General features: G+C 43.9%; 1 protein-coding gene across 8 annotated transcripts in view; it reads right to left on the bottom strand.

The window, feature by feature from the left end:
- Positions 1–27,246, bottom strand: part of MRAP2 (melanocortin 2 receptor accessory protein 2) — a 105,601-nt gene that overhangs the window by 43,668 nt on the left and 34,687 nt on the right. Inside the window, exon 1 of one of the 8 annotated variants that reach the window (XM_010834658.1) lies at positions 19,518–19,591. The exons of 1 other annotated variant lie outside the window; for it this stretch is intronic. Coding sequence is in view for 1 of the 7 variants with exons in the window: in XM_010834663.1 (XP_010832965.1) it covers positions 19,518–19,566 (49 nt within the window). In the remaining 6 variants the exon portion in view is untranslated. Of the gene's footprint in view, positions 1–8,635; positions 8,881–19,101; positions 19,166–19,228; positions 19,369–19,517; positions 19,592–27,246 lie in introns of those variants that run through there. 6 more of the 8 variants (XM_010834663.1, XM_010834656.1, XM_010834657.1 and 3 more) reach the window with 6 other exon arrangements.

Here is a 27,246-nt window from a genome sequence, read left to right as displayed (position 1 = left end):
GTCGGACACGACTGAAGTGACTTAGCAGCAGCAGCAGCAGCAGTACAACAGCTGAGTAGTTCTGAGAGAGAAAGCAGAGTCCCCAAAGTCTAAAATATTTATTTTCTAATACATTATAGAAAAAGTTTGCCAACTCCCTCAAGAGTTGTGGCAAAAAAAAATTATCTGAGCTTCAGTTTTCCCAACAGGAGAGTAAAAAGTGATAACAGTAGTAACATGATGAAGTTGTTCTAAAGATGAAATGTGATGTTGCATGAAATATGGAGAGCCAGGATGCAGGGAAAAGCTAGTCTGAGAAAGAAATGCCTAGGTTTATTCTTTACACAACAACTTCCCTGTCAGCCAATTCCTATCAACTTCACCATATGGTTAGTTGACCTATGTGGTTCAGACGAATAAAATTACAATAATAAAAAATAAAAAGGCATTCATTTCGATGGTTTAAAATCACAGTGAGAAGTATGGGATTCATGATGTTTCATCCAGTCAAAAATATGGTAATAATCTCTCTCTTTTTGAGGCAAATAAGATGAAGTCTGGTTTGATCATATCATTTTTATGGGAAATTAGCATTACAGCCAATGTAATAAGCAGAGGAAGGCACCTGGCTTCAGCTGGTGTCAAAATAGAAGATAGAAAAACAGAAAAAAAGCACATAAAATGATGAAGAAAATAAACATAAGCAAGTGTTTTCCATGCTCTGAGCATCACTGCCCATGATGTTCTTCTCCACATCTGTGCACAGTGGTTCCCCATCCGTGGTTGCCCAGGCCCACAGGACCAGCGGCTCTTCCTGCTACTCTATCAGCTCAGAAAGAAGCATTAGTACCACCTGCACAGGACCAACCAGGAACCAGAAAGTAAAATATCTGTAAAAGAGTCAGGTTTCAAGAAGTATCAACCATTTACCTACCACACAGAGGTGTTTTTTAAATTTCTTTTTTCTCCCCCTTACATTATCCCTATTCATCTAAATTAACTAGTTAGGGATAGATGGAGACCAAAGGGTGATGAAAGTCATAGGTGACAAGGTCCTGAGAGTGGAAAGGTGGTCCTTTAAGACAGGATGCCTGACAAATGCCTGGAAATAGGAGGTTCTCTGGGGGAGCAGAATGGGATGCAGACCACACCATCTCCAACCCAGAGCAGTGTGGAGTCCTTCCGATGAAAGGAGCATCCTGTGTTTTCACTGGCTATTTCCTCTCGGTTCTTGAATCATCAAGACAGATTTGGAGGACAGAACCTCTGGCTTCTGCTTCTACCTCACACCCTTGAAAAAGTCCACGAGGCACTGCTTTTCTTGCAAGTGTCAAATTAGCCAGCCAGGGCCATCACACGAACAGGACAAACAACAAACAGAAGGCAGGACGTTGCATAATGTCTGCTGTTGAAACCCCGGGTTGCCTTTCTAAGCTTTGCAGACACGGAAGCTGGTGCTGCTTCACCATCTGGAAGCTGCCAACAAGTCTGGGTAGCAGTCCCCAGAGTATATTGTCACCACAGTGAGGAATGTCTGGGCTTTAACACACACTGAGGGAGAGATGGGGGCACTGAGTCTTGTTTACGGGGGTGCTGGACTAAGCTGCTCTCTTTAGAGCACAGCAAACAGGAAACACAGAGCTCGGTGTGTGGCTGCCCTCTGCCCCCTAGCTGCTCCTACATACTCCCTCCTGAGAGTCTCTTAATGTCAGATTTCTTTGTAATATTAGAATCAGTAAAATAAACTTCTTCCAGAGGAAACATATCTCAAACAAGCCTATTGGTGCTGTATAGAGAGACTAATTGCTCTTTTGAGTAGCTGAATGCATCCTTGCCAGCAGCAATAATGAAAAATGATAACCTCACCTCAAAGCCCCACCTGAAAAATAAACTTGCCTTTTCCAGGTGTGCACTGAGTACTTTAGGCCAGTTTATAGGAGTGGGAGAGGGCAATTAGCAGGCCCCAGGAACCTCTCAGAACTATCTGAACATTGCCCCTTCTCCCATCCACATGCCCAACACTTTCATGTCTTCTTCCAATTATCCGATCTTTCTTTCTCCAACCCAGGTTTCCATACCACTCCTGGATATCCTCTTACCTTCTTAAATCAGGTCAAGTAATTCTCTCCACCTCCCTGAACTTGGGAAGATGTATATGAACATGTGGGCTTCCCCGGTGGCTCAGGCAATAAAGAATCTTCCTGCAATGCAGGAGACCTGGCTTCAACCCTTGGGTCAGGAAGGTACCCTGGAGAAGGGAATGGCTACCCACTCCAGTATTCTTGCCGGGAAAATCCCATGGAGAGAGAAGTCCGGTGGGTTATAGTCCAAGGGGTTGCAAAGAGTCAGGCATGACTAAGAGACTAGCACTTTCACTTTCACATATGAACACGGATGCTCCCATGGAGTGAATTAAAAACTCTTCATCAACATCTGTGGTGGGTCATGATGGGTGCATGTGATAAGGGAGCTGTTTCCTTGGGACTGGATCTTTATTTCCATGTTAAGGGGTAGACATGAGCAGTTGAGTTTTCCAAGTGACCACCAATTCAGACACAGGACTAGCACATAAAGGAGGGATCCAAAAGATGCCTATAAACCCTAAAAAATGAGCAGCCACATGCACGTGCGCATGCGCACATACACACACACACACACACACACACCTGAGAGCACAGCCAGGAAGACACACCAAGCAGTTGTTGGCCAGTGCCACAGACCTAATGACCCAAGGTGGTCAGCTTGCATGGAGGCAGACCAAATGACCCATTTGCATTTGAGATCAAAATTCCCAACTGTAGGCATTCTTTCCACTCTTCAATTCCCGAATTCCAAAAGTCGGTGTGCCACCCAGGATGGCAATCTCCATTTTGACCTGGGCCATGACAATCTCATTAGTCACTTATCCTTATCTCTTTCTTCCTTCTATTCATAGGAACAGCTATTCCTTCACAACAGAGAAGTCACCCTCTCGACCCATCACCCTTTCTCTCTCTCCAGCTGAGACATCCAAAAAATCAAAGGTCAAGTCTGGCCAGGCCCTATCTTGGTCACTGAGGAGCCCAAGGTCAGAACTTCAGAATCACAGCTTTAGAAGCTTCATTCCCTCACTGCACAGAGATGTGACCAGGCACCCAAAGTAGAACTGATGATCCACCCAGCTTCATGCAGCCATGTGGGATGAACCACACAGAAATCTAATGAGAGTCTTCAGGGTTATGAGCTGGGCTTATGGTTAGGCCAGAACCAGCTGGATATTCCTAAAGCATTTCCAAAAGGCACTGCATCCCAGCAAGGAATCACACTTGACTCTATAAAATCAGAACCTCTGTGGTCCCCTCCCAGAATGTTGCTTAACAAATGCTGACATGGTCTTCTTGCCCAGTGCATCACTTCTTTTTATAGATTCCATGTGAATGCGAACCACCATGTTCTATCTGCACTTGGCACTTTAATTCTCATGTTTGCAGATTCCTTTTCAGTGAATCCATTTTAAGTCACCAACTTCTTACACAGAGTGTGACTTTTTAGTTCCTTCAATTAAGGAGGCCATGCTTCCTGGACTTCAGTTCTTCTCCTAACTATTATCTTGACTTGAACACACATCTTACTTGTGAAGTCAAAGACTCTAGTTACTCAATTCAGACTAGAAATATTACACACACACATGGTTCTTCCTCCCTTTTCAGATGGACACAACTCCCAAATTTCTCTACACTATCAAGGTTTATGCCTTGCTGGACATTTCCTAGAAAGTACTCAGTAACTCACAAAAAATGTGGTGATAGGACTTCCCTGGTTGTACAGTGGATAAGAATCTGCCTGCCAATGCAGGGGACATGGGTTTGATCCTTAGTCCAGGAAGATCCATATGCTGCAGGCAACTAAGCCACAGCTACTGAGCCTAAAGCCACAACTACTGAAGCTCATGAGCCTACCCATGCTCCAAAACAAGAGAAGCCACTGCAATGAGAAGCCTGGGCCCCACAGTGAAGAGGAGCCCCCATTCACTGCCACAACTAGAGAAAGCCTGCATGGCAACGAAGACCCAGCACAGCCAATAAATAAATAAACAAAAACACAGTTACTGATGGCTGACAGAGAAATTCCAGATGCATCCTCTTCTGTCTCTTCCTCGTTCTCTACTGTACAACAGTAATTTATTTTGAGGAGCAAAACTTGGAACAGAAAGTGCTTACAAGCCTGAAGATTTCCTGTCTGAAAACCAGAATCAATGCCAATAGAAGAACAATTTGCAAAACCAGAAAGGAAACTTATATTTTGTGCAACTAGATATTCATTCAACACCTGAAATGCAGAGAGGCTGAATTAACAAGTAGGCATCCTTCCTCCACCATCTGATCTCTCAAAGAGGATATGGGGTGGGTCCTACGCTCATCTTCTCCAGTTATGTTCTGGGCACCTGCATAGCCATACATAGGCTGAAAAGCACTTTATAAAGTTGGCCCTTCCTGGCTCTGTTTTACTCCCTGGGTCAGTACAGCAAATGCTTATTGCATGAACTATGAGGTGGAGAACACAATGGCTATCCTTGAGTCCCTTGGAGAGGTCTTTTGAGACGGGAAACAGTCTCAGCAATATACCAGTACAGGCCATGCTAGGACTCCATGAAGCAGTCCTCTGGTGGCCCTCTCCTCCCTTTGGTCTCTTCCATCAGGACAGGGACCTCTCCCGCTTGCTCACTGCTGTATTTCCAGCAACCCACCCAAAACCTGGCTCATAGCAGACATGCAATTAATACTCATCGAGTCAGTTTCTCATGATGTAGAAAAGCCATGAAATTATTTTTCTTTCCACTCTCTTTCTCAATCCTGAACCCAAGAAGAGAGCTTTCCCATTTTAACACAGACTTCAGCTGGACAGAGAGAAAACTGTCAGGCCTACACAAGGAAAAACACTCCAGAGAGAAGCTGTAAAGCCTCCATCTGGGAAGGATTGCCTGAAAGTGACAATGCACAGCTCTGAGACGCCGGGAACCATTGAGGAACTCCGCTCGTGGCACTGAGATATGAGAGGGGGTGGCAGGCAGGCTGCCCTCAGCTCTGCGGATTTAGGGAGCTGGGTTTTCACAGTCCTCCAGGGGTGAGGCGGGCACACTGACCAAGCAAAGGAGAATGATTTATAACCAGAGCATCCATTTGTTGAATTACAATAAGGAACAAAGTGGTCAAGAAGACCTGAGCAGAGGTTTTGCAGCCTGGGAAACAAAATTCAAGATGAGAAGATTAGCTGGTGAATGCAGAATTAGGGCAAAGGAGTCATGTAATGTAACTGAGCCACTACACATGTGACAGGACGCTCTGCTGTTTGTCTTGTATCCCAACACGGATGTCCCATTGCAGCCACAAAGTGAGGCCACTCTCAGCAGAGGAGAGGTTGGAGTTCTCACTAAAGAAATGCCATCCAGTTATCCTGCCTCTTTCTGAACCTTGTTTTTTTTTGTTCTGGACTTCAAAAAATTCTAGGCATGTTGTGCATGCTCAGTTGCTTCAGTTATTTCAGTTGCTTCAGTTAATTTCCAACTCTTGGTAACTGTATGGACTGTAGCCTGCCAGGCTCCTCTATCCATGGGATATTCCTGGCAAGAATACTGGAGTGGGTTGCCATTCCCTTCTCCAGGGGATCTTCTTGGCCCAGGGATTGAACCCATGTATCCTGCATCGCAGGCAGATTCTTTACCACTGAGCTACCGGGAAAGCCCTCTAGGCATGTTGAAGACATATCCCAGGATGACCACTCTCTTATAATTAGTCTTTTGGGGTTCCTATTACTATTTACTTTCTGCTATATTCCTGAGCCTTCTGAAAAAGTACAGCAGACGGTCTAAATAGACACTTCTCCAAAGACGGCATACAATGGCCAAAAAGAACATAAAAAGATGTTCACTATCACCAAATATCAGAGAAATGCAAATCAAAATTACATGTGGATCACCTCACACAAGGCAGACTGTCCAGCATCAAAAAGTCTATAATAATGTTGGAGAGGAAATAGAGAAAAGGGAACCCTTCTACATTGTTGGTGGGAATGTAAATTGGTACAGCCATATAGAGAATAGTATGAAGCTTCCTTAAGCAAACAAAACAGAACTTCCATATGATCTAGCAATCCATTCCTATGCATACATCCATAGAAGACCTTAATTCAAAAAGATACATGCACCCCAGTGTTGATAACAGCACTATCTACAATAGCTAAGACATGGAAGCAATCTAAATGTCCAGGGACAGAGGAATGGATAAAGAAAATATGGTACATATATACAGTGGAATATTCAGTTCAGTTCAGTCGCTCAGTCGTGTCCAACTCTTTGCAACCCCATGAACTGCAGCACGCCAGGCCTCCCGGTCCATCACCAACTCCCAGAGTTTACCCAAACTCATGTCCATCATGGCAACTCATGATGCCATCCAGCCATCTCATCCTCTGTCATCCCCTTCTCCTCCTGCCCCCAATCCCTCCCAGCATCAGGGTCTTTTCCAATGAATCAACTCTTTGCATGAGGTGGCCAAAGTACTGGAGTTTCAGCTTTAGCATCAGTCCTTCCAACAAAGACCAGGATGGACTGGTTTGATCTCCTTTTTATGGCTGAGTGGAATATTACTCAGCCATAAAAGAATGAAATAATACCATTTGCAGTAACTTGGATGGACCTAGAGATTATCATACTAAGTGAAGTCAGAGAAAGACAAATATATGATATCACTTACATGTGAAATCTAATTTTAAAAGAATATAAATGACCTTATTTACAAAACAAACTCACAGATACAGAAAACAAACATGATTACAAAAGGGGAAAGGGGTTAGGGGAAGGATAAAGTAGGAGTTTGGAATTAACATACATATGTTACTATATATAAAAAAGATAACCAACAAAGATCTACTGTATAGCACAGGGAACTCACTCAATATTCTATAATAACCTATATGAATAAAGAATCTGAAAACGAATGAATATATGTATAATGGAATCACTTTGCTGTACACCTGAAACTAACACAACATTGTAAATCAACTATATTCCAATAAAACTAATTTTAAATCAATAAAAATGTTTTAAAGTACTAGAATCATGCCAAAGAAGTGACGTGAAGTGAAGTGTTAGTCACTCAGTCATGTCCTTTTGCAACCCCATGGACTATAACCCACCAGGCTCCTCTGTCCATGGGATTCTCCAAGCAGGAGTACTGGAGTGGGTTGCCATTTCCTTCTCCAGAAGATCTTCCCAACCCAAGGATCGAATCTGGGTCTCCTGCATTGCAGACAGATTCTTTGCCTGACTTGGGAAGATCCCCTGGAAAAGGGGATGGCAACCTACTCCAGTATTCTTGCCTGGAGAATCCCATGGACAAAGGAGCCTGGTGGGCTACAGCCCATGGGGTCGCAAAGAGTTGGACACAACTGAGTGACTAACACACAAGCCAAAGAACAAGCTATCAAAGAGCAGTGCTTCATCATGAGATACCACTTCACACCCATTTGAATGGCTATTACCAAACAAACAAAAGTCCCCAAACCAGAAAACACTAAGTGTTAGCAAGGATGCAGAGAAATTGAATTCTTGTGTGTTGCTGGTAGGAATACAAAATGGTGTAGCTTCTATGAAAGACAGGATAATGGTTCCTCAAAAATGTAAATATGGAGTACCTTATGACCCAGCATTTCCACTTCAGCGTATATACCCCAAAGAACTGAAAGCAGAGGTTCCAAGAGATAGCTGTACATCACCGCAGCAGCATTATTCACAACAGCCAGGAGACAGAAGCAGTCCACATTTACACCGATGGATAAATGAATAAACAAAATATAGTACGTGCATACAGTGGAATATTATTCAGCTTCAGAAAAGAAGGAAATTCTGTCATATGCAACAGCATGGATAAACCTTCAAAACAGCATGCTAAGTGAAATAAACCAGACACATAAGAACAAATATTGAACGATTCCACTTACATGGTATATCCAGAGCACTCCAATTCATACAGACAAAAGAATGTTGGTTGCCAAATGCAAGGAGAAGTGGAGAATGGAGAACTACGGATTAATACAGGGGTCCCCAACCTCCAGGATCTAATGACTGATGGTCTGAGGTGGAGCCAATGCAATAATAATGGAAGTAAAGTGCACAATAAATGAAATGTACTTGAATCATCCTGAAACCATCCCCCTCCCTCCCTGGTCCACAGACAAATTGTCTTCCACAAAACTGGTCCCTGGTGCCAAAGAGGTTGGCAAACAGGTTGATTTAATGAGTATGGAATTTCTGTTTGGGAAGATGGAAAACTTGTTGACGGCTTGCACAACACTGTCAATGTGCCTAATGCCACTGAGTTGTAATTTTTAAATGGTACATTTTATGTTATGTATATTTCACCCAAAAACATTCTAAAATGTTTTAAATAAGAAAAATATAACAAAAATCAACACTTTCTGACCAGTGTCCTAAGATGGGGGACAGAAACTGAGAGGTTCCCCAGAGTAAAAGACAATCCCAGGTGACAGAAGATGGTGGTGGGCACCCAGGTGCCCTCCCCGTGTGGGTCCTTCCTCCACAGCCCACCTTCTAGGATCCAGCTTTGCTCAGTTCAAGAGCCTATATGGCACTCCCTTGGCACATAAAAGGAATACTCACTCTGTCCAGGCTGTGAGGAATCACACTTCCTTACGCCAGGGAGAAGCTGGCAGGATATTGATGCTGTGCGAGCTGTGGTCCTCCCACTCCGACTAGTCCAGCAAACAGACTAGCTCCGTTCCCCAAACTCTGTAAGTTTCGCCTCCCAGGGTCCCTTGTCACTCTAGCCTGCCACATTTCAGGATAAAATCCACTACCAGTTATCCTTCCAAAGCTTCCAGGGCCTTCTCATGGATTATATGTAAAGCCAGTTGCTTCCCCAGTACCAAAAGGAAGTGCCTCAATCTCATAAAATTGGCTCTAGTCTCTGGGAAATGTTTCCGGGAGACCAGCTGTATTTCATGGACCTGGAAAACAGGGATGCCAGTATATATATATATATATTTTTTTTTTTTGCCAAGTAAGGAAATGTGTAAAAAAACAAAACAAAACAACTATCATTAACAATGATCCCTTCATAGACAAAAAGTTATTTTAAGCACCCTTCAAGGAGGAGAGATATAATCTCACAATAAAAATAGTTCTCTGCAAGGAAAGAGAGCTGGCAGCCTGGCACCAGTATTTTTACAGCAAACAGACATTTCCTTTCAGGTCTTGCCTCTGTCCACTGCACTCACGTGATAGCTACCAGAATGGCTTACATATTCACTCTCTCTGAGAGCAAAGGAAAATGACTGAGAGAGATGTAGTGAAATTTCCTTCCCGATCTAGAACATAATAAAATACCTAGCTGCTTTCCACTTGCATCACACACTCAATGATGTGTGTGTGTTGTGTGTGTGTAGTGCAGCATGAATAAGATGCTATTAGAGTTCTGTCCCCCCAAATTCATATGTTGAAATCCTAACTTCCAATACCTTTGTGTGGGTTTTTTTTTTTTTTTAGGATTTTTTTTTTTTAATGTGGACTATTTTAAAAGTCTTTATTGAATTTGTTACACTATTGCTCTTGTTTTAAGTTTTTGGCCCAGAGGCATGTGGGATCTTACCTCTCTGACCACAAAGCGAACTTGCACTCTTTGCATTTGAAGGCAAAGTCCTCACCACAGGACTACCAGCGAAGTCCCTCCCTGTACCTTTGGAAATGACTGTATTTGAAAACAGTCTTTAAAGAGGTACTTAAGTTCAACTGCTGTTAGGGTGGGCCCTAATGCAATCTGACTGGTGTCCTTATAAGAAGCAGCGATCAGGACACAAGGAGAGACGCCGGGAGCACTGGTGTATGCAGAGCCCACCACGTGAAGAGTAAGCAAAAGGATGGTCATCTATAAGCCAGAGAGGCCTGGAACAGATCCTTCCCTTATGGTCCTCAGAGGAAACCAACTCCGCTGACACCTTGATCTTGGACTTCTGGTCAGAGCGTTGTGGGAAGTTAATTTCTGTTGTTAGAGCCACTCAGGTTCAGGTATTTTGCTACAGCAGTCCTATAATAAGAATATGGCTGCTGAAGTTCAATGCATGAAGTAGGGCACTCAAAGCTGGTGCTCTGGGACAACTCAGTGGGATGGGGTGGGGAGGGAGGTGGGAATGGGATTCCAGATGGGGAGACACATGTGTACCCATGGGTGACTCAAGTCAATGTATGGCAAAACCCACCACAATACTGTAAAGAAATTATCCTCCAATTAAAATAAATTAATTAAAAAAAAACAAGGATAAAGGTGCTGAAATTAATTTTTTTGAAATTAATTTTTTAAAACTGATGTTTTCTTTGATGAATTAATTAGACAAACTGTCCTAGAAAGACCCTTAAAAATAACTTCAGTTCAGTTCAGTTCAGTTGCTTAGTCGTGTCCGACTCTTTGCGACCCCATGAATCCCTGCACGCCAGGCCTCCCTGTCCATCACCATCTCCCAGAGTTCACCCAGACTCATGTCCATCGAGTCAGTGATGCCATCCAGCCATCTCATCCTCTGTCGTCCCCTTCTCCTCCTGCCCTCAATCCCTCCCAGCATCAGAGTCTTTTCCAATGAGTCAACTCTTCGCATGAGGTGGCCAAAGTACTGGAGTTTCAGCTTTAGCATTATTCCTTCCAAAGAAATCCCAGGGCCGATCTCCTTCAGAATGGACTGGTTGGATCTCCTTGCAGTCCAAGGGACTCTCAAGAGTCTTCTCCAACACCACAGTTCAAAAGCATCAATTCTTTGGTGCTCAGCTTTCTTCACAATCCAACTCTCACATCCATACATGACCACTGGAAAAACCATAGCCGTGACCAGACGGACCTTTGTTGGCAAAGTAATATCTCTGCTTTTGAATATGCTATCTAGGTTGGTCATAACTTTCCTTCCAAGGAGCAAGCGTCTTTTAATTTCATGGCTGCAGTCACCATCTGCAGTGATGTTGGAACCAAAAAAAATAAAGTCTGACACTGTTTCCATTGTTTCCCCATCTATTTCCCTGTTTCCACTGTTTCCCCATCTATTTCCCATGAAGTGATGGGAAAATAACTTACTTTATACCAATCACTCTTTTTTTTTTTTTTAAATACCAATCACTCTTACTGGCACTAAATAACATACATTTTTGGAAAGAAAACCTATTCCAGTATATGACAATGTCAACCAATACCTTGATAACATTATTATTAACATGCTCCTCAAGGAGAAAGAACATGAACATGTTAAAATTAGTATGAGTCAGTTCAGCTCAATAAACAAATTCTAAACACTGAGTTTGATGTTGAATGATTTAGCGGCGGTTGAAAAGTCAAGGCCTGTACCCACAAGGAATTCAGTGAATTCAGGCTTGAGTTTAGAACCATGCTCTCCTCTGTTGAATTTCACTCTCTCAAACAAACACACATACACATACACACATATACACACACGTTAAGAAACATCACAGCAGCCTGATGAAACAGATAACAGGTACAACACAGTCATTAAGAAAGGAAGGACTCATCAGGACTTCCCTGGTGGTCCAGTGTCTGGGACTTTGCCTTTCATTGCAGGGGGTACAGGTTAGATCCCTGGTCAGGGAGCTAAGAAACCACATGCCTTCCAGCCAAAAAACCAAAACGCAAAACAGAAGCTATATTGCAACAAATTCAACAAAGACTTTAAAAATGGTCCACATTAAATAAACAAACAAACAAACAAATAAACTTTGAAGAATTAGAAGGACTCATTATGACAGAGGAGCCTGGGGTGAGGGGACCCTCAGAGATGGTCTTCTGAGGTTTTGCCCACTCTGTCCCACCTGCCAGCCTGGACTGCCATCTCCTGCTCTCCAGCTTCCCACTTGCCTTTGAGGGTAGAAATCAGTCATCATTTCCTCCAGGGAATTCTGTCCAAGCTTCTCAGTCCTTGAGGACTCTCTCCCTTCTTTCAAATCCCATCACATGGATTACTTGAAGCTCTCATTTTAATAACAAGAGTATAAACCAGATTCTGTTAGTGCCTCTCACCAAACAGTCATACTGATTTATATAGATGCTATTAGAAAGCATCATGGCCAGGTGAATTACCACTTTAATGATGATAGGAAGACAACCACCCTTTCCATTTTAACTAATGGAGTTTTTGAAACACTTGGCACAAGACGACTAAGGAGCATGAGATTGGCTGTGTCTTAAATCACTTGGAGGATGATCTGGCAAACAAACTGACTTTGTATTTATTGCTGATGGACTCTGTCTCCAGGCAGTGCACCCTGTTCCTTACAGCCTGGAGCTGAATCAATCTTTTGATAAGCAAGAAAGGAGTGGGACCAGGTATTTCCATCTCTGTTCCACAGAAAAGGAAATTTAAACTAAAGCAATGGTTTAAGACCTGGAGACAGAGCACCAACAAAGCTAAACTTTCTAGTGATTTACTCTCTCCTAGGTCCAATGGTGCCAAAAAGCCCCAGAGTCTTGTGTCCCACCTGGTTCAACCTTCCGGAGCATCAATTTTAGGAGAAAATTTAGAGGACATTTTAATATTAAACATGTTGCAAAATAACTACAAATAGCAAATGAAAGCTCAATGTGAACATCAACTTGCTTCCGGCAACCTTGGGCTCCACTTCAGACTCCCAGAAAAATGAGTTAACTCTCCTTGCCTATGGTGGTAATTTAGTGCAAATTTTAAAGAAGCATAGGTAGCAATGTACATAGGTTTACAAGATATAGTTTCTAGCAGCTTCCAGATTTTCAGATCTGCATCTTAAATTTCTGTGGGTTTTTTGTTCTTGGTTTTTGCTTTGTTTTTCACAGAAGATAGAATTATATTTTCTGGGGAAATCTACACAAAGGTTGGTAGAAAGACAGATTATGTTTATAACTATTACCATCACTTATCTCCTAGTTTTTTTCCTTGATCAACCAGGGGAATTCAGAACCAGTATTTAAAGACGCAGCTCCCCTAGCTGCCCCGTCTTTGCCTTTAATGGTTGTTTTGGCAGAGGAAAACAAATGCACCTTTAGGGAAAATAATCATTTGAAGCTTATAAGTTATTTTAACTTGAAGGGTTATGAAATTTACCAATGTTCTCTAGTCAGGGGGAAATTACATAGCTCTTGGTAACATGGACATGAACAACAATTAAACTGAGACAGAAACATCCACCTTTAGCAGCTCAAAGATTCTCAACTTTTATTTTATACTTCACATCTTAGCAACAACATGATGGATTGAAGACACACCCTGGCAAAGAGAGGAAGCAAAAATGTATACCTGCCTTTCTTTCCAATGGGACCAAGCACTTCATATACTCCAGTTTAAAAAAAATCACTTTGTACCCTGAAATAAGCCAAAAATAACATGACCATCCTGTCTAGAAGTTTGGTCTCCAAAATCATAAAACTTTGAAAATGTCCTGTAAACCTGGACTCCCTAAAAATTTTTTTACCCTGATTGCTTACCATGGGAATGTCTGAAGATAAATCATGACTTTGGAGAATATGACCATCGTTTGAGAAAGCTGTTTTCAACCATAAACAACAGACTATGTGCATTTGAGAATCCTGGAAACTATCTGGGGGCATTTTCCTTCAAGTTTTTATTGTGGTTTTATTTGATGAACCAATCTTCTGAAGCCTGGCTCCCTTGAATTCTCTTGCAAGTAAACATTTCCTTTTTCTTTTCTAAAGGCTCCTTTCAAAGTCTTGGTCTTAAGTACACATCAAGTATAGACTGCTACTCTTTACTATTTCCACTGAAGCGTATGTAACACACACTCTGAGCTGGGACAATTTATAGGACCTGATGAAATGTTAATTTCATTTTTCTTTTCCGCTGCTCCTTAAAATAGCATTCAGTGCATTCATCCTTCCCACCCTCAGACTAACACTTGAGCAGAATCCTGGGGACTTTTCTACTCAAGCAACCACTTCAAAGTCTCCCAAGAATTAAAGTGTGCTGCTTGGAGACAAAAGAAACTCCAACCTGGTTATAACAATAAATCTCCTGCCTATGCCAGCTAGGCCTGTTGCATGCTGGACTCCTGCAGCAACCTGGGGATGGCTGACGTCTTTTCTCTTTCTGTATGCCCAACAGCTGGCTAGCTTTTCATCCCTCCAAGATCAAAGCAAGTGGAGAGGCTGTGGAAGTCCTGTTTGGGGGTTGTAAATTACAGTGAAATGTGCCAGAATGAACCCCCAAAATCTTTCTCCAAGCAGCCCACACCGTTCCTTACAGCCTGGAGCTGAATCAATCTTTTAATAAGCAAGAAAGGAGTGGGAGCAGGTATTTCCATCTCTGTCCCACAGAAAAGGAAATTTAAACTAAAGCAATGGTTTAAGACAGAGCAGCAGGAAAGTTACACTTTCTAATGATCACTTTCCAAAAGCTTATGTCTCATTCCCTTCTTTTTCATTAAATTAACTTTTTATTGTTTACTGTCCTAACACTGACATATAATGTTGTGTGTGTTGTACATGTACAGAAACTTTCTCAGTTATACATACACATCTATCTGTTCATCTTTTGATTCTTTTCCCATATGGGTTATTACATAGTGTTGATAGACCTCCCCTAGTATACACAGGTTGTTATGGACTATTTTATATGTAATAACTCGTATTTGTTAATTCCAACCTCCTAATGTACCCCTTGTGCCCTTCTTTCTTCTTTAGTAACTATAAGTTTGATTTTTAAGTCCCTGAGTCCATTTATGTTTTCTCAATTAATTCACTACTTTTAGATTCCATCTATAAGTAATATGATATTTTTCTTTCTGGACAAATAGATTATATCCTGCCATATTTCTGGTTTCCTTTCTGGAAAAAGAATATTTCTTGCCATGTTCCTGGTTCTGACTTTCTTTACTCAGTTTGATCATCCATAGTTTTAGCTATGCTCCTGAAAATCCTATTTCATTCTTTCTCATGGCTGTCATATCCTACACTCTATACATGGGTGCTTACATGTACTCATTTTCGTTCTACTGATGGCTTACTCCTATCTTAGCCTCTAGATTCCTGGAAACACTAGCTGCTGGGGTTGCCCTCACACTTGGGCTGATCTTGGAGTGGACCCAGGCCAATCATCTCCCCACAAGGCCGGCAGGTCTTCAGGAAATCCTTGGGCATCTTTTGCCCTGACAAATTCGGGGAAGGCAGGTGATCTTGCAGCCTAGGCCACCACTGAACCCTAAATGCATGTACAGCTAGACTTGTGTTCCCATGACAGCCCCTCACATTATGTTTGGGATGAAGGCAGTACCAGTATATCTCTTTGAAGAAATCTTTTTAACAAAGCCTCTGCTCTCAAAGAACTTCTGTTCTGCAAGTGGCCAATGAGGTTTGGGAATCTTGAAAAGTTCTCAAATATCTACACTGGAATTTCTACTTCTTGGTCTTGCCCTTTCCTTTGAAATTGCACATAATTTGAATGTATGTCTTGTTCAGAACTTTAATTTGGTTCCCTATTTTATTTTTGTAGGCACACATAGATGTCTAGGAGAGTGTGTTCATTTTCAGTTACTGAAAGTTAATTTTTCTCTTATATGTGTGTGTGTGTGCATCACTCAGTCGTGTCTGACTCTTTATGACTCCATGGACTATAGCCCTGCCAGGCTCCTCTGTCCATGGAATTCTCCAGGCAAGAATACTGAAGTGGGTTGCCATTCCTTTCTTCAGGGGAAGATCCAGGAAGAAATGGCAACCCACTTTCTGATCCAGGGATTGAAGCCACCAGGGTATCGATCTAATAAAATTTGAGCATTAGAAAGGGCATTGAGTAATGAAATCTGACACCCGTTTACCCAGTGGGCAATCCCCTCCCCAGTCCTGAAAGATCCCCCAGCACTGGCTTGATCTACTTCTGGAAGCAAACCTACTTTCTCTTCCTCAGATATCTGAGGAATGTCCTCAGAACTGGCCAAGGCTGCTTTTTTGCCAGGTGAAAAAAAAAATATTCCCTATTCCTCATATGGCCTGGTACTCAGACCCTCATCATCCCATCACCTTCCTCGGGATCCTCTGAAGTTGGTCTCTGTCCTCTATAAAGGAGCCACCCAAGATGTGACCCTGATTAGAGGGGTCCCCAGCTCCTCTGACTTGAATGTCACTGGTTGGTAGATGGTAGTGTAAAGGCCCAGGCTGTAATCCCATCTCTATACTTGCTGCCTATATGATCTTGGACCAATTTCTTAATCCTTCTGTGCCTTAGTCTCGATATCTGTTAAATGGGAATGGTGATGAGAAATGGAGTATTTCCTGCCATATCAGAAAACAAGGATGCCACAGTCATCAGCAATTGCAGCCACCACAGATGGTGAGCTGGTGAGCCTGAGGAGAGTCAGGAAAGAAAAGTCCTGCCATCCAGCAGCCAGCAGCCATTTCCTACGGTGAGCCCTGAGGAAAATCAGGATGTAAAAATGCAGGATACTGGTCCCAGACAGCTGAGGTGCATATCAAAGTAATGATTTCAGTGATCCCAGACTCTTGCATCTTCCCATACATAGAAAAGCGCTAAATTCCTAACTTGGGGTATTAATTTTCTTTAATTAACAATCATCTTTTGATATTCTGACTACCTGCTCTTTGTTGCAAAACTTTTATATAACCTGCCCTCCACGCCACCTCCTCAGAGCAGTTCTCTCAGGGTTACTTGAGATGCTTGCTGCCTCCCAGACTTAAGTTCTAAAAATTTCCACCAAATTAAACGTAACTCTCAACTTTTAGGTCGTGAATATCTTTAAAGTCAACAGTGATAATTATATTCTCTACTTCATGAGGATGCGACAAGATTGAGAAAACAACTGCGAAACACTTACAACTCTACCTGGCACATAATCAGCTCCCTGCAAATATCTATTTGCTTTGTTTGTTTTCTTTTTAAAGCCTATTCTCATCACTGCAACCCATGTTTGCTATTGGGCAGCTACTTCACACAGGTTCATGTTGGCCTGGTGGGCCACTGAGACCCTCAGGTTACTTCTCTCACATGAACTGCAGCTTAGCGGAGCCACCCCATCCTTTCCTTTTTTCATTGATTCTTTGATCCCAAATGCAGAAGAAGACCTTCAACCATACTGTGAGCTCAACATTATATCTCTTGCCTGGAAATGAGTCTTATAGAGAATCCTACAGAAAAATGTCCCCTCTATATCTGTTTCATGATGAGTGACACCAGGGAGGTGTAGAGATGGAGCCCTGCTGTGTGTCCACTCCTCCCACACCTTATCCTTAGGGAGAGGATGCCTCTGTAAAGGTGGGACACACATCTATGACTGGGGTGGGAGGCAGTGACTGAGTTATTCATAGGTTCCTAGCTGTGAAATATGAACAACTACAGCCACCTAGCTGTGAGGACCAAAGGAAGCTGTGCAGTAGGAAGCACACAGCCAAGCTGTCATCAGATCTACAACATTAGAAGATCAAAATAAAGGATTTGGAGAGGAATTCTGATTGGTAAAATACCTCAACACCTGGGGGCCTAGAGAAAGAGGCAGGAGGAAGGCTACATTTTCCAGAAGATGCTGATGATAGTATTTGCAAAGTAAAAGATGACCCCATGATGAGCAGAGGAAATTAGCCTGGAAGGAACAATAGCACAGCCAGGGTTAGGTATGCACACCCATGCAGAGGCAGTGGGATAAACCATACACACACGCACACACAATTCATAACCCAATACTTGCCCTTGTACATACAGTGCACTCTGATCCTGTCTCATCCCTTCTATTGAATTTCATGTCTTAAAAAGGCTGGTGTAACTCACTACGCTGATAGCATTCCACTGATGAGTCACAACCCACAGCTGAAAAACAGTAGATATGGCGTGCCCCAACCTGCAGCCCCACTAGGTTGCCAGAAGAGAGAAAAAAGTTCATTTGGCATACACTGATTTTGCAAATCCTTTCCCAGGTGCTCTTGAGCTAGCTTCTCTAAGAATTTGTTCTGGAGGGTTGCCAGGATTCAATGTTTCCTTCTTTTGAAGTCTACAGGCTTGGCTACCATCTCTCAAGCCTGCTCCGAGGGACTGTGAGCTAGGATGCCTGCTACTTGAACCTCAGCTCAGTTTCAGGGTTTCCGGATCCTCTTAAGGGGTTTGGGCTGCCCTTCCTTTATTGAAAGGAAGGAAACAGACTGGGCGCAACACTGCCTTCCCTGTCACCTGTTAATATCACCTCATCTTTCATAAACACTGGGTAATCTTCCTGACAAGAACACAACTGTTTGTTGTTGGGCACCCCAGCACCTGGCTACCTCTCCTGCACTCTGGACCTTATCCTTGTAGCCTTGGCCTTTCTTGCCTGCGTTTTAGGTGATGCGCCCCCACTGCATCACAGTCCTAGATTCCAGACCTCGCCTCCCCACTGTTAACTGGGGGATCTGGCTGGGAAAACTTATTTAATATCTCAACCTAATTTTCTTCACTTGTAAACTGGATTTATTACCATTTACCTTTGGGATTTTATCAGAATTAGTTTATACGTGGGAGTTCCCTTCTCCTCCCTGGAGTAGCAGGGAGACTTTCCCCAAGCTCCCTTTGCTTTTAGAACACCATCACAGGCTTCGATTTTGTAAGATGAAATCCGGAGTATCATCTGCGATTACCCGTGTCATCTAAACCGCGGCGGAAACCACAAAGCCTCCGAACAAGTTTCTAATGAGGCGACTCTCCGTCTTCCTCAATTAATTACACAGAAACGATGAAAAAAGGGGAAAAAAATCGAACGCGGTATTTCCCTCTAAACAGTAGAATGACCTGCAGGCAGGCGCCTGGGCACAAGCAAAATGAATTAACAACAGTCAAACCCGCGTTATTCCAGGAGCCCAGCCCACCGCCAGGGGCGCGCACCCGGGAGCCGCGGGCAGCACGTTCCGCCGGGACAGGCCGGTCTCCCGCGCCCGGGTTGGGGGCTCTCTCGGTTGCTGGAGACATCGGGGCTGGCCCGCCAGGACAACGAAAGTTCTGCCCCTCGGCGGGAGAAGGTATGACCTATCATTGAGTGCAAGCGAAAGGACGAAACCCACCCCAGCCCCTGGCGCCGCGCTCCTTGCTTTTTCGGACGCCCTCCGGCAGGACACTCACAGCAACCCGCTTCCAGGAAGGCTCTGTACTTGGGTCCACTCCACGCGTCCGCACTCTTGCCCCGGGCACCCTCGAGCAGCGGATCTCTCCTCCCCACTCCCTTCCACTCAAACCACCCCCTTGTAACCTCAGCAAGCCCGACCGTCCGTGGGAGCCAGAGCCTCAAGGTTCCAGATTCTCGTGCCGCCCGCGGTTACCAGCTCCTGCGAGGTGCGTGAGCGCGGCCGCCGCCTTCAGCTGTCTGGCCGGCCCGGCGCTCCCGGCGCTGCGGTGCGGCGGGGACGCGCGCTCCCGACCTGCGGCGAGGCGGCGTGGGGCCGTCCCCTCCACCCCCACCGAGTTCAAGGGCGCCCCGCTGGGGGAGCTAGCTCTGCCGAACGCTCTGTGCCCTGAGTTGGGGGGTGGCACTCACGCACCTTCTGGATGACAGCCTGTCGCGAGGAAGGGAAAAGGACCCGAACGCATTGTTAGCCCTTCCGGGGCTCGGCAGTGCGCCCGTTTGGCCAACTTTAGGTAACCAGAGCCCGCGAACTGTGCGAGGATTGAGGCAGTCTAGGAGGGGGTTGGGAAAAATCCTCAGTACTGGGTTCAGGTTCAGTTACACTGGGACTCTCCATCGTGAGCTACTTTAATACCTGAAACTGATCTCCTCATGCCTTTCGGCATTGGGTCTACCAGACAGGGCCTCCCAAAGATGGGAGTGAAACAGGAGTGGTTTCAAGTTAGAGACCTAATTCGCTCCTGCCTTACAGTAAATACTTATTGAGCCCTTATTCCCTGACGGTCACTGATGGGGCAATGGAAAGCAGCCCCCTGGGGCCTGTATTCTAGGGAAAAGACAGGCAATCAAAAGAACAAATAAGAACGTGTCCTGTATTGGATTGCGACAAGTGTTGTAGAGAAGAAAGAACTCAGGAAAAGGACAGAGAATGTTGATGATGAGGGATGCAGTATTAAAGCAGGGGATTGGAGATGACCTCCTGGTAGGGCTTGCCTTCAAGCTCAGGCGGCCTGGCGCCCTGGAAGCCAAGTGGAACCAGCGCTGTATTGCAGTGGGGTAAATGTAGCGAGAGCAGCAGGCAGGCAGGTTTGTGACTCTGATTAACTCCATCTCTTGGTGCCAGAAAAGGATTCCTGGAAATGACAGTTAATTCTTCTTTTTTTTTTTAAAGCTAGTTTCATCACTCCATGTAAAATGAAATGTTTTGCAAACCATCCTTCCAGCTATATTCCTATATTGGCCATAGGCAGTTTTAATTCTAAATGGCATAATATGACCATCTGTGATGAGATGCACTAGTCCTTCCATAATTCTCCATATTGGTTACAAATTCCTGGTCACCGGGAAGCAATCCATCACCCACGCAGAAGAGCCGGTACCGCCCTGTTGATGGTACAGATCAGATCAGATCAGATCAGTCGCTCAGTCGTGTCCGACTCTGCGACCCCATGAATCTCAGCACGCCAGGCCTCTCTGTCCATCACCAACTCCCGGAGTACACTCAGACTCATGTCCATCAAGTCAGTGATGCCATCCAGCCATCTCATCCTCTGGCGTCCCCTTCTCCTCCTGCCCCCAATCCCTCCCAGCATCAGAGTCTTTTCCAATGAGTCAACTCTTCGCATGAGGTGGCCGAAGTACTGGAGTTTCAGCTTTAGCATCATTCCTTCCAGAGAAATCCCAGGGCTGATCTCCTTCAGAATGGACTGGTTGGATCTCCTTGCAGTCCAAGGGACTCTCAAGAGTCTTCTCCAACACCACAGTTCAAAAGCATCAATTCTTCGGTGCTCAGCCTTCTTCACAGTCCAACTCTCACATCCATACATGACCACAGGAAAAACCATAGCCTTGACTAGACGAACCTTTGTTGGCAAAGTAATGTCTTTTGAATATGCTATCTAGGTTGGTCATAACTTTCCTTCCAAGGAGTAAGTGTCTTTTAATTTCATGGCTGCAGTCACCATCTGTAGTGATTTTGGAGCCCAGAAAAATAAAGTCTGACACTGTTTCCACTGTTTCCCCATCTATTTCCCATGAAGTGATGGGATCAGATGCCATGATCTTCGTTTTCTGAATGTTGAGCTTTAAGCCAACTTTCTCACTCTCCACTTTCACTTTCATCAAGAGGCTTTTTAGTTCCTCTTCACTTTCTGCCATAAGGGTGGTGTCATCTGCATATCTGAGGTTATTGATATTTCTCCTGGCAATCTAGATTCCAGCTTGTGTTTCTTCCAGTCCAGCGTTTCTCATGATGTACTCTGCATAGAAGTTAAATAAACAGGGTGACAATATACAGCCTTGATGTACTCCTTTTCGCATTTGGAACCAGTCTGTTGTTTCATGTCCAGTTCTAACTGTTGCTTCCTGACCTGCATACAGATTTCTCAAGAGGCAGATCAGGTGGTCTGGTATTCCCATCCCTTTCAGAATTTTCCACAGTTTATTGTGATCCACATAGTCAAAGGCTTTGGCATAGTCAATAAAGCAGAAATAGATGTTTTTATGGAACCCTCTTGCTTTTTCCATGATCCAGCAGATGTTGGCAATTTGATCTCTGGTTCCTCTGCCTTTTCTAAAACCAGCTTGAACATCAGGAAGTTCACGGTTCACGTATTGCTGAAGCCTGGCTTGGAGAATTTTGTGCATTACTTTCCTAGTGTGTGAGATGAGTGCAATTGTGTGGTAGTTTGAGCATTCTTTGGCATTGCCTTTCTTTGGGATTGGAATGAAAACTGATCTTTTCCAGTCCTGTGGCCACTGCTGAGTTTTCCAAATTTGCTGGCATATTGAGTGCAGCACTTTCACAGCATCATCTTTCAGGATTTGGAATAGTTCAACTGGAATTCCATCACCTCCACTAGCTTTGTTTGTAGTGATGCTTTCTAAGGCCCACTTGACTTCACATTCCAGGATGTCTGGCTCTAGGTCAGTGATCACACCATCGTGATGGTACAGGATGCGGCAAATGCAATCAGAGCACAGAGCCTCAGAATGACTACTGCTGAAAAGACATGCTGCAAACAGGTGCGTCTCTGCCTTAGCTGTCAGAGTAGGGTGGCATCTTTTGGGCAGAGGGCCAAAGACTCCTGAAAACAAGGGCATATCTTACTGTGTAGAAAAGGCCACAAACCCTCAGTTTCAGAGGCTGAAACTGCAGCATTCAGTGGGAGCAATATCAACAATGGGACGGCAGAGCTCCTGTTTCTCTCCTGTGCATCTCTGCCTCCCCATCAGCTCAGTTCAGTTACTCAGTCATGTCTGATTCTTTGCGACCCCATGGGCTGCAGTAGGCCAGGCTTCCCTGTCCATCACCAACTCCTGGAGCTTGCTCAAATTCTTGTCCATTGAGTCAGTGATGCCATCCAACCATCTCATCCCTCTGTTGTCCCCTTCACCTCATGCCTTCAATCTTTCCCAGCATCAGGATCTTTTCCAGTGAGTCAGTTCTTCACATCAGGTGGCCAAAGTATTGGAGTTTCAGCTTCAGCAGCAGTCCTTCCAATGAATATTCAGGATTGATTTCCCTTGGGATTGACTGCTTTGGTCTCCTTGCAGTCCAAGGGACTCTCGAGAGTCTTCTCCAACAAGACAATTCAAAAGCATCAGTTATTCAATGCTCAGCCCTCCTTATAGTCCAACTTTCACATCCATACATGACCACAGGAAAAACCATACCTTTGACTAGATGGACCTTTGTTGGCAAAGTAATGTCTCTACTTTTTAACATGCTGTCTAGGTTGGTCTTAGCTTTTCTTCCAAGGAGCAGTGTCTTTTAATTTCATGGCTGCAATCACCATCTGCAGTGATTTTGGAGCCCAAGAAAATAAAGTCTCACTGTTTCCATTGTTTCCCTATCTATTTGCCATGAGGTGATGGGACCAGATGCCATGATCTTAGTTTTTTGAATATTGAGTTTTAAGCCAACTTTTTCACTCCTCTTTCACTTTCATCAAGAAGCTCTGTAGTTCTTCTTCGCTTTCTGCCATAAGGGTGGTGTCATCTGTGTATCTGAGGTTACTGACAGTTCATGCCTCCCTGTGGCTGCATCTATTCCCTTCTTCCTTCTCCCAGGGCCAGCAATATCTTCTTCCTTTTCTTCAAGGTCCATCTCAAATTCCACTTCTTCTAGGAAGCCTTCCTCACTGCCCCAGCTACAAACAAACTCTTATTCTCAAATCTGATCCCTCTTTATGGCACCTGTCATTTTAGAGTTTAACTCTAAAATCAGCTCCTCCTATTCCTCCATAGGCTTGTTTTATATTAAATTTCTCCACAAGTCCCAGCTTAGTGCCTTGTATCCAGCAGACATTTAATGAGTTTTTTGTTAATAAATCTAGAAGAATACAGCTTCATTTTCCCTTTTTAAATTGACATATAGTTAATGTACAATATTATGTAAGTTACAGGTAAACTGTGTACTGATTCACAATATTTAAACATTATACTCCATTTATAGTTATTATAAAACATTGCCTGTATCCCCCATGTTGTATAATATATCCTTGTAGCTTATTATATATAATAGATTTTACCTCTTAATCCCCTATCCCTGTATTGCCCTTCCCCTTCCCTTTCCCTCCTGGTAACCACAAGTTCTCTGTACCTGTGAGTTGTTTCTTTTTCGTTATTCAATGTATTCACTAGTTTGTTGTACTTTTTATATTCCACATATAAGTGATGTTGTACAGTATTTGTACAGTATTTGTCTTTCTCTGTCCACTGTCCCTTAATTTTGTCACTTCATTCCATAACACCTTTCAAGCTCACAGAAATTTAGTGATAGGACTTATATGTAGCAATAGCTGTTGTCTGTCAATACAAACTGACAACAATTTACTTTGAAGTCAATTCTATTTGCCCCATTTTGAAGTGGGAAAAACTGAAGTTTATGAGTAATGTCCCCAAGGTCATGAGACTAGAGTGGAGATTTAAACCAATGAGATTTAAAGTCAGCTCATTGCCAGAGCTGAGATTTAAACCCAGGGCTGTTTGACTCCAAAGTACATGCCCTTCACCACAAACTTATGCATCTCTTCATTCAGTCATGTATTCACATGCGCATTCATACACTGAGTGATCAACAAATGTTTCTATTTACTGTACTCAGCTCTGCAGCAGGTGCTGAGAAAATGACAGGTGGTTAAAACATAGTCTTGCCCTCAAAATTGCTTTCAATCTGGTAGAAGGGACAGACCGATTAGGAAACAATCAGACTTTAGTGTTAGAAATCTTATGAAAGAGATGAATAGAGGCTCTACAGGAGTGCTTTGTTGAACCTAAGGTGATGACAATAGGGATTCACTGAGATAAAATGTAATTTTAATTTTGGAGGATACATCATAGTTTGATAGAATGATATTAAAGAAAAGCATATGGTAGGAAGAGTGAAGAGCACATGCAAAAATATGGAAACATGCAAGAAAACATGCATTCAGAGACGGGCTACAGTAATTCAGGAGGGCTGCAGCATAGTGAAGGAGGTACTGAGATGGGGGTGAAAAGGTAAGCAAAGCCAAACCACAGATGGCCCACACATTAGCTCCATGGAGTCAATTATCCCCTGAACATGTATAAAATCATGGATTACTATGTACAAAAACTTTGTGCAGGAGAGTTTTGTGATGTTTAGTTAGAGTCTCAAAGGGCTGGGATGGAGGGAAATCAGTTCCCCTCACCATGGCCTGCTGTCCAATTCACAGATCACAGGCCATGGTAAGGGGAACTTACCAAGGGACTGCAACATCAGCCAGGATGCTCTGTATACCTGGGCAGGGGTGTAAGGCTGAGCCCTGTCAAATCACCTCGAAACATGCAGTGGTGCTGCCAATCCTTGGCAAGGATGGCTGGACCCTGACCCTCTCAGCATCTTCGTATGCTCTCAAGACAAAAGGAGCAGGTAGCTGACTGGTACCTTTATAAGAAGAGATTAAGACACAGAGAAAGACCAGGGGCACTCATGTACAGAGGGACCACCATGGGAAGAGGCAGCAAGGGGATGGACCTCTGGAAGCCAAGGAAAGTGACCTGGAACAGACCTTCTCCTTTCATTCTTCAGAGGAAACCAAGCCAGAGGCACCCTGATCTTGGCATCCCAGTCTCCAGAACTATGAGAACAAAATTTGTTCTTTAAGCCATCCAGTCTGTGGTGTTTTGTTATGGCAGCCCTAGCAGACTCATAGGCTCACAAAACACAGATTCACACCTCAAAGATAAAATTTTTAAGAATTTCAATATGGTGACCACAGAGCATTAAATCTCAAATGAGGCCCTCTGAAGTGTGGAGTTCCAGACCCCATGCTGGCCACATGCCCATGATGCCAGAACTTGGAAATATGGGAACAATGATCTGAAGACAACTAGGGATTCATCAGCAGAGAAGTGAGGTGAAAGCCATGAGAATGGGTGAGACTGCTCCCTGGGAATGTGAAATGAAAACACCAGAGGGCCGGCAATGGAAGCTAGAAAGGAAGGAGGGGAGGAAGGAAAGAAGACAGAGAAAAAGCAACTAGAGAAAGCAGGGGTGGATGAGAGGAGGAAGGTGACCCCTAATGGAGAAATGAGCACTAGGGTCTAAGGCTCAAGGTCATGGGACTAAGAACCGAAGACCATTGACCTTTGCATGAAGGTCATGTGGTGGGAATTGAGGCCAGGTTGCTGCTGGATCAGGAGTAAGGGCTGCAGTTGCAGCCTACCCTTCTAAGGAGGCTGGGGGTGGAGGAGGGGAGGGGTGGAGGAGGGGAGGGGTGGAGGAGGGGAAGGGTGGAGGAGGGGAGGGGGAGGAGGGGAGGGGTGGTAGGACTGTTGAGGACCTTGGTGCAGGCCTATGAAGACCCAAGGGACAGGAGACTGAAAGCCAGCCCACACTCTGTCACCAAGGCATGTCAGCCTGCAGGAAGGGCTGATGGGAAAGTCTTCTGACAAAGACACCTAATGGCCTCACTTTGAATAACAGAGCTGCAACTAGAGCTTCGTGTGTTGGTGCGTTTATTATCTGCATCCCCTCACGGCTCCATGGGAGCAGCAGCTGTTCTGTCTCCATCTGGCGCTGGCAGCAATACTGACACATAGGAGGTCCAGTAACACATGTTCCACAAATGAATGGGACACAGAGTTAAGAGAAGAGTTGCCTGTGTTTTGTCTTTATTCTGTTTCCAACGCAAGAGACAAACCTGTTTATCGATTGACAGCCAGGACCCAGAAGGAAGAAAGAAGTTCAAGGCAGAGTTGAGAGAGAAAATCATTGATGAAATAAGACATTAGAGAATAGAGTAAGAAAATCAATCAAAATAACAGCCAGAGGTTAAAAAAAAAAAAAAAAGGAAAAACAAAAACAAAAAACATTATCTGAATTACCTTTGAGAAATTCAGTCATTTGTTTACTCAGTGGTTAGCACATGGCTTTATCCTGAATCCTACTGGGGATGGGGAACTTTGGGGAAGGGAAGGATGGATACATAAGAACAGGTAAGAGAAACTGCCTCCCAGCTGTTCAAAATGATGACAGACAGACAAAATTTCTGGTTAAGAAATTTCTCATGGAAAAGATAAATGACAATGAAACACAGCAAGGAGGTTCCAAAGTGTCTGAGCAACAAGGAAATATTTGGAAGCAGAATGAGCTGGGGGGAAAACCTGGAGGCATTTGGTAAATCACTGCAGAGGAGTGACTTTGGAGAGGGGATAGGGAAAAGGAAGGAGAATATAAAAAAGGGACTCAGGCGTGGCTCCCCGGCCATGGCTGGTGGGCGGCTTCCAGGCAGGGCTCAGTGTTGGCTCAAGACCTGGGACAGCTCCATTTATCTTCTGGTTGGCCAGGATCCATGCCAATGGGCCAGCAGGAACCAGTAAATATTCAGACCTCTCTCAGAGAAGGACACATCCCTAATAGCTACTGTGTCTGGGAGAGGGAAACTTGGCAGAGGTTGAGTGAATTCAGTAATGATGCAAGAAACAACTAAAGGAAAGGGATGGGAATGAAATATCGACACTGTTTTCAGAGGTCAAAGTGTATAATACAACAGCATTAATCCTGTTAATGAAAAGATAATCTATCATAAAAACATTCTATATTTTCCAAATAGTTGATAGTTTAATCAGAAAGATAGTATAAAATTTGTCATTTGTCTCTAGCCGTAATTTGTTTG

The sequence above is a fragment of the Bison bison genome, unplaced genomic scaffold (assembly GCF_000754665.1).
Source record: "Bison bison bison isolate TAMUID 2011002044 unplaced genomic scaffold, Bison_UMD1.0 scf7180017864035, whole genome shotgun sequence".
In the NCBI taxonomy this organism is placed as follows: domain Eukaryota; kingdom Metazoa; phylum Chordata; class Mammalia; order Artiodactyla; family Bovidae; genus Bison; species Bison bison.
The sequence above is the reverse complement of the archived record's forward strand: the minus strand, read 5'-3'. Positions and strand labels throughout refer to the sequence as shown.